This window comes from Delphinus delphis, chromosome 11 (assembly GCF_949987515.2).
Source record: "Delphinus delphis chromosome 11, mDelDel1.2, whole genome shotgun sequence".
In the NCBI taxonomy this organism is placed as follows: domain Eukaryota; kingdom Metazoa; phylum Chordata; class Mammalia; order Artiodactyla; family Delphinidae; genus Delphinus; species Delphinus delphis.
Window position 1 is genome coordinate 62,311,530 of NC_082693.1, and position 8,333 is coordinate 62,319,862.

General features: G+C 37.1%; 1 protein-coding gene across 4 annotated transcripts in view; it reads left to right on the top strand.

The window, feature by feature from the left end:
• Positions 1-2,892, top strand: part of NAV3 (neuron navigator 3) — a 363,667-nt gene extending 360,775 nt beyond the window's left edge. For 3 of the 4 annotated variants that reach the window (XM_060025293.1, XM_060025296.1, XM_060025295.1), the window contains one exon: positions 86-2,892. In XM_060025293.1, coding sequence (XP_059881276.1) covers positions 86-205 — 120 coding nt within the window. In that variant the 3' untranslated portion in view covers positions 206-2,892. The remainder of the gene's footprint in view (positions 1-85) is intronic. The other variant, XM_060025294.1, reaches the window with a different exon arrangement.
• The last annotated feature ends 5,441 nt before the right edge of the window (positions 2,893-8,333 follow it).

Here is an 8,333-nt window from a genome sequence, read left to right on the forward strand (position 1 = left end):
GTGTGGCTCGGGGCCCGTGTGTTTTCTGGGACTGGCTTCCTCCGTGCATCATTGCCTCCATCGATGTCTCCTTTTCTTTCTTCAGATGAACATGCTAATGAAACTCCAAGAAGCAGCCAATTACTCGGGCACACAAAGCTGCGACAGTGATAGCACCAGCCACCATGAAGACGTTCTGGATTCGTCTCTTGAATCTACCCTCTAGAGGGTGAAAAAAGTTAGTGGAAAAGACTATGCTTTAGAAAAAGAAAAAAAGGTTAAAAAGTAAGGTATTTTCACTAAACCACTGACAATATGAAAGCACCCTGTCCAGGGCCCTGATCCAGGGCCGTGGTCTCCGAGGAGGCAGTAGAACTAAGTTTGAACCGCCAAGATGCTAAATTGACACAGAAGTGTAACTTGCTTTCCTTTCTAGGCATTTTTATATCCGTGGAGTGATGTAAGGCTCCATTACTCAACTGGAAAGGACCCTAATGACAGGGCAACTGAATAGATTGCACATGGGATAGCCAAACTGGACTTTCTGTTTTTCCTCTTTAAAAGTTTACAATGCAGACCTTTTTTTGTTGTTGTTCCTTCCTTTGGTTTCCTCTGAGGGGCTGTTCTCCCCAAGCAGGGTCCATTCTTCTGATCCGTCCAAGCTCCTTTGTGCCACATGGTGCTGGTCACGGAGCCCCAGTAGTGTTTGTGTTGTGCGCTCACCCCATTCCTAAATGAAGAGGCCAGGCCTCCGCAAGCACAAATGGAATTGTGCAACCGCCAGGGGAAACACTGCTGTGACAAGCTGGAGAAGTGCCAGTGTCATTCAACTGCCATGATCACAGGATGTGCTCCACCCACTTTTTAGTGTCTGAGTCACGGGTTTGATAAGGTTGTTTTTACCACCGTGGTCTTTTTAAACCACCTGCCCACTCCCTTAAAAAGAGTTTTATACCAATTATTAGTCAACACTGATAAAAGGCTTTTTTAGGGCTTTATTTGTTTGAGCCTTGTCAGTGAAAAGAAGCAACATTTCCTATGGTGCTGTCTCACTGCCTTAAAACCAATTTCTACAACAGTTTAACAGTTGGTTTAAATCCTAAACCATGGGTGATTTCCACTGTCTTTTCATTTACACCACCGGTTAACGCAGTAGCCTCATCTCTCTCTATTTTTGTGTTTGTTTTTGAAGAAATGGATAGGAGAAAGATCCGTATTTTTACCTTGTGAATAGATTGCTTTGCCTGTCCTCCAAAATACTCAAGTAAACCCAGAAACCCTCTTTGACTGTCACTTAAAAGCGAAGCCATGTGGCTAAATTTCATCCAGCTCTAGGGGAAAGAGTTTCAGAAGGCGGGAGATTGTGATTTCTTATCCAGCAGAGCTGGAAGCACTAGATGCAGCATGAGCACAACGATTCCGCTTTTCTCCCCTATTGTTTTTTTTTTTTTTTAATTATTATGAGTTTTGAACATGTTGTTTTGATGGATATTGTTGTACATGAGAAATTCAGCATTCGAGAACACTGATGCAGTGAAGTCACTGTGGATGAGGAAGCGTTTATACTGTAAAAGGACGTTAGATTTGCACAGTCTACTGGGTAGGTATTGTAAATAATCATTTTAAAAACTTGCACAAATCGAAATAAACACACAAAAAAAATTGTATTTTATCCTGTGGGTGTTAAGAGATGTTTCACTTGCTGAGATTTCCTGTACTTTGCAAATACAGAATGCAAACCCTCAACACTGTTATTATCTGGTGTGTTTGTCCTGTATTTACAGTTGTGATGACCATGCAGGAGCTATCAGTGCTAGAGTGAGCATGCTTCAAAACTGTCCATGAAGCCAATCCATTTTCGGAAAAGTAAAAATGTCTGAAAGTGCATCTGTCGTGACAGGCTTTCAAGAGAGTGCATGAAAACTGATGGGAGTGATTGGAGGAGTTCCCACCACACACAGGGGACAGGTTTGAAATTTATCAACCCAAGGGCTAGGCCATGGTGTAGACTTGTCCCATGCATGTGAAAATGTGCTACTTTCAGGACGTGCAATTGGTGCTACTCTCTGTGACCACCCACGGGTCAGTTGCTATAGAACAATAACAACACGAGACATCTGCGCAGTTGTCAGAATGTCACTCAGTCCATAGGTCCTCCACGGTGCTATTGCCCTAAGGGAAATCGGAACTGAATTTATGCACATAGAATGGTCACCCTGACTTTGAAGCCTCTAACGTGGATCACATCTGTGGTGAAGCATCAATATATGTAGCTGGATGAGTGACTAGTGGCCCTTGTATAATATGTGATCTAAGAAAATTGCTAATCTTTCCCTGCCGTTTTGAGAAACACAGTCCAAACACGGTCATAAACAAATTCCTGCAATACATCCCAGTAGGTCCGCCTAGTTTACAACTTAAACTAGTTTGTGAAACATTTGTCTGTATACATTTTATATTTTGTACATTTTTGATGTAACATATCATGTAAATAGAAACAGTGAAATAAATCATCTGAAAAGTTTTGTAGTCTTTGTAAAGCCCCGACAACAAGTACTTGGTGTCAGTGGACATAACTGGGTGATGTATTTTCTATTGGTTGATTGTTCCTCTAGCTTGTAAACCAGCTTGCATATATTTTTTTGCAAATGTGCACCCTGTATCTGTCTAAATTATTACTTTGCCATTAAAGTGGAATTATTTATTGACAACAAGGTGTGGCGTCTATATATGGAGAAAATTGAATAATTATGCACCGGAAGTATCAAGCTTTAAAATGTTGCTTGTACTATTAATATGCCATAAGTAGGGATGTATGTGAATTTTTATTTTTCATTCCTTGTAGAAAGGACCTCATAGCTTTTAAGTAAGGAAATAAATTGAAGGCACTAGGTATATCTTTTTAAATGAAAAGTATTTATTCAGTGACTATTTTTAGAAAACTCTGACTAAATGGTTATAAAATAAGCATTAATATAAAATAAAATGTTGATATTCACTTAATTATTTGTTTTTATTCCATTAAGTCTTTTTTTTAAGCTTTTAGCTCTAAAGATGCTTTTAACATAAAATAATTTTTCTGGTGGTGCTTTATTTTTAATAGAGATTATAAAAAGAAACAGAACCCCCTTTAAAATGAGAATTTTTTCAAAGCACCTCAGTCTCCAACCCCAGTAATTGGAATGTTTATTTGGGTACTCTAAGTAAGGTTTTAATTCTAAAAACAGGATATTTAGAATAGTTATTGAGCAAAAAAATATATATTAGTTAAAATGGGTCTAGTATCCATAATGGATTAAAATTTAGGAGATTGGGAAATTTCCACAATTCATCTTATCCAGATAAACACTGAATTAATGCAAAACTGGAACATAATTCTGACACATGCAACATCAGGCTGCATAAGTGTGAATCCCAACACTGTCATTCTTCTCTGTGTGACCTTGGCCAATTTACTCACCCTCTTTATGCCTAGTTTCCTCACTTATCAAATGATCAGAATAATACCCATTTCTCACAGATTACTGTGTTGTTCAGGGGTCAACAGTATTTAAAAAAAAATTTTTTAAGAGTGCATCTTTTAACCAAGTTTTCTCATTTATAACATAGGGGTAGTAATATTACCTACCTCATAGGGCTGTTGGTAGCAGTGAGTTTAGATCTGTAAGGCACTTAAAACAATGCCTGGCACTCAGGAAACTGAATAAATGCCTGCTGCTGTATTAACGCTGCCATTATAATCAATTAATAATGTCAGTAGTGTAACAAATACTCTCAGGATTCAATCTGTAAATGTATTCATGGTAATATTAAAGTCTTATGAAAAGTACATCTTTCATCCAGTTTCCTAATCTGTAAAATGGGATAGTTACAGTATCTACTCATAAGATTGCTTTGAAGATGAAATATTTTATTTATTTATTTTAGATATTTTCTATTTTTTTATTTTTACTTTTTAATTTTGTTAGAATATAGTTGAGTTACAATGTTGTATTAGTTTCATGTATACAGCAAAGTGATTCTGTTATACATATATTCATTCTTTTACAGATTCTTTACCCATATAGGTTATTACAGAATACTGAGTAGAGTTCCCTGTGCTATACAGTAAGTCCTTGTTGGTTATCTATTTTATATATAGTAGTGTGAGTATGTTAATCCCAAGCCCCTAATTTATCCCCCCCCCCCACATTTCCCCATTGGTAACTATAAGTTTGTTCTGAAATCTGTGAGTCTTTTTCTGTTTTGTAAATAAGTTCATTTATATCTTTTTAAATTAGATTCCACATATGAGTGATGTCATATGATATTTGTCTTTCTCTGACTTACTTCACTTAATATGATAATCTCTAGGTCTATCCATGTTGCTGCAAATGGCATTATTTCATTCTTTGTTATGGCTGAGTAATATTCCATTGTATATATGTACCACATCTTCTTTATCCATTCCACTGTCAATGGACATTTAGGTTGCTTCCATGCCTTGGCTACTGTAAATAGGGCTGCAATGAACGTTGGAGTGCATGATGGGTCTTCTCCAGATGTATACCCAGGAGTGGGATTGCTGGATCATACGGTATTTCTATTTTTAATTTTTAAGGAACCTCTACTGTCCTCCATAGTGATTGTACCAATCTACATTCCCACCAGCACTGGAGGAGGGTTCTGTTTTCTCCACACCCTCTACAGCATTTATTGTGTGTAGACTTTTTGATGATGGCCATTCTGACTGGTGTGAGGTGATACCACATTGTACTTTTGATTTACATTTCTCTGATAATTAGTGATGTTGATCATCTTTTCATGTGGTTTTTAGGAAGATGGAATATTTTAAAATACATAAAGCACTCAGAAAAGTCCGTCACATCTTAAGTGCTATATGTTGGCTATTATTATTACTCAACAAATGTTTATATTATACACCTAATATGTGCCAAGCAACTTTCTTAGGCCTCAGAATCACTGAGACTCAGGTCACAAACCTAAGTGACTTACAGTTAGTACAATTGGGTTTCTGCTTCTTATTTTGATGAGTACCTAAGCTCTCTACTAGAGAATGACCAATGAGAAATCCAATGAATAGTGGCCAAAAGATATTCAGACACTAGTAGAATCAACAATACGAATGGATTGTGTTTAAATTTGGAGAAATTCAAATACCTTTATTTCAGACGTTTGGACTTTAATGTTAAAAAAAAAACAAATCACAGTATTTTTATAAGAAATAGGCCACCTTAAAAATTGTCTAAATCTATATCTTTGATCAGCTAAGACATTTAAAAAGCTTCAACAGTGTTTTGCTTGGCGGGCGGGGGTGGGGGAACCGACTGATAGGTAAAATATTGCATTACTGAATTCAATATTAATTTTTAGTTCAGTGGAGATGATTTGGATAAGTAATCATTGGAGGCTGTCTTCTCCACATGAAATATACATTATCTCTTAGTTACTCAGGAGTTCATCAGCAAGAAAACAATTTATAGAAATTAAACATAGCGCTTTCTGAACTAGAATCTTATTAGAGAAAAATGAAAGTTCTCAAGTTGTTTTCCATAAAATTGTAAAAAAACTTATAAACATTTTATTTATCACTGGAATTTTTATAGTTTGCCTGAATATTCTAGACTAGCATGGTACAGTTGAAGCTGATGAACAACTGAGTAAATAATTTTTACAGTGATTACATGTTAACATGAAAATACTTTCAGTATATTGGATTATATTAACTGCAGTATTAAAATTAATTCACCTGATTATTTTTCCTTTTTTAATGTGGCTACTACAAATTCTACAATTAAATATGACGTTCATATTTGTGTCTCACTTCATATTTCTATTCCTGTTGGATAACACTACTATAGAAAGATTGATCTTTATAAAACGTAAATGTGATCACCTACCTCCCTCACCTCTTTTGCATTTTGTTTTTAGGAATAAGGTTCAAACTTCAAAGGACAATTCTTTGCTCAGTCTGGATTTTGCTTATCCCTTGACTTCCTTTTTCACCATGTCCCCTGCCACCATTTTGGTCTGTTCTCTACATTAGCCTAATTGTAGAACCTAGAAGTAATTGTTGAAACATTAACAACAACTTTCCAGACAATTTAGCTATGAGCATGCCTCAACATTTTCGTATAATCTTGATGTATGGAAAAAACTTCTGGCATGCCAATTTAAAGGTTTCTCTCTTAGTAGAGAGACATTTATAGAAAATGTAGATTAGACCAAAAAAAAAACCTATTTAAAGATTCCCAGCCTTTTTTTTTTTTTTTCTTTACGCGGGCATCTCACTGTTGTGGCCTCTCCCATTGCGGAGCACAGGCTCCAGACGCGCTGGCTCAGCGGCCCTGGCTCACGGGCCCAGCCACTCCATGGCATGTGGAATCTTCCCGGACCGGGGCACGAACCCGTGCCCCCTGCGTCGGAAGGCAGACTCTCAACCACTGCACCACCAGGGAAGCCCCAGATTCCCAGCCTTTTGACTGTCAGGTGGATGGGTGAGTAGATGGTTTCCAAAATCAAATATTAATCCTATAAGTAATTAGGCAATTATTGAAAATTACTAAACATTTATCAATGTTCTAATTTATTCAAAGAAGATTACTAGTTTTATCAAGCAATAACATTTTGTCCCAGACCAGGTTTAGAACAATATTTCTTTTAGTGTAATTTACTTCCCTTTACCCCAAGGCCCTTAAACATTCTCAAATACCATTACCTTAGACAAACCCTCTGATCCCACAGACTAGGTCAAAAATCTGAGTTATTTGCTTTTCTAGATCCACATATATATACTGTGAGTCACTTATCATGTTCGATTTCAGGGCCTAGAATATAGTGCACTCTCAATAAACACGTATTGAATAAAAATATTTCTGAACATGGAGACAGAAACTGAACTTTATGGTAAACAAAAGCAGTAAATTTGAGAAGAACCACTTTACAGGTAGAACTCCCTGGAAAGCCAGATCAATAATTAGAATAGTGTTTAATGACCACAGAAGGAGGAGGATACCTGAGGATTTGTGTCATCCAGTACAAAATACTGCCTCACGCTTGGGATTTTTTTTTTCCCTTTAGATGTAATGTACTACATACCATCCACAAGTTTTCTTTTTTCTTTCTGCTTTTCAAGTCCTTTGAAGACGTCTTATTGTATATAGCACAATTTAAATGTGTGGGCTTTTTAGGGGAAGAGATAAAATACATCAAGAGGTTGGAAATGTGATGCTAGAGCCCAGAAGACAGGTGGGGACTGGGAAGGTCAAAATAAGAATCCTTAGCATAAAAATGAGAAGTGATGTGAATTTCACTTTGGGATGTTTCCCCACAAGAAAGATCTTGACTGAGAGGGCAGACAACAGAAACAAGAAGAGATACAGTCCTGCAGCATGTGGAACAAAAACCACATTCACATAAAGATAGGCAAGATGAAAAGGCACAGAGCTCTGTACCAGATGAAGGAACAAGATAAAACCCCAGAAAAACAACTAAATGAAGTGGAGATAGGCAACCTTCCAGAAAAATAATTCAGAATAATGATAGTGAAGATGATCCAGGACCTTGGAGAAAGAATGGAGGCAAAGATCGAGAAGATGCAAGAAATGTTTAACAAAGACCTAGAAGAATTAAAGAACAAACAAACAGAGATGAACAATGTAATAACTGAAATGAAAAATACACTAGAAGGAATGAATAGCAGAATAACTGAGGCAGAAGAACCGATAAGTGACCTGGGAGACAGAATGGTGGAATTCACTGCTGCAGAACAGAATAAAGAAAAAAGAATGAAAAGAAATGAAGACAGCCTAAGAGACCTCTGGGACAACATTAACTGCAACAACATTTGCATTATAGGGGTCCCAGAAGGAGAAGAGAGAGAGAAATGACCCGAAAAAATATTTGAAGAGATTATAGTGGAAAATTTCCCTAACATGGGAAAGGAAATAGCCACCCAAGTCCAGGAAGCGCAGTGAGTCCCATACAGGATAAACCCAAGGAGAAACACGCCGAGACACATATGTGTCACATGGCAAAAATTAAAGGCAAAGAAAAATTATTGAGAGCAGCAAGAGGAAAATGACAAATAACATACAAGGGAATTCCCATAAGGTTAACAGCTGATTTCTCAGCAGAAACTCTACAAGCCAGAAGGGAGTGGCATGATATACTTAAAGTGATGAAAGGGAAGAACCTACAACCAAGATTACTCTACCTGTCAAGGATCTCATACAGATTCAATGGAGGAATCAAAAGCTTTACAGACAAGCAAAAGCTAAGAGAATTCAGCACCACCAAACCAGCTCTACAACAAATGCTAAAGGAACTTCTCTAAGTGGGAAACACAAGAGAAA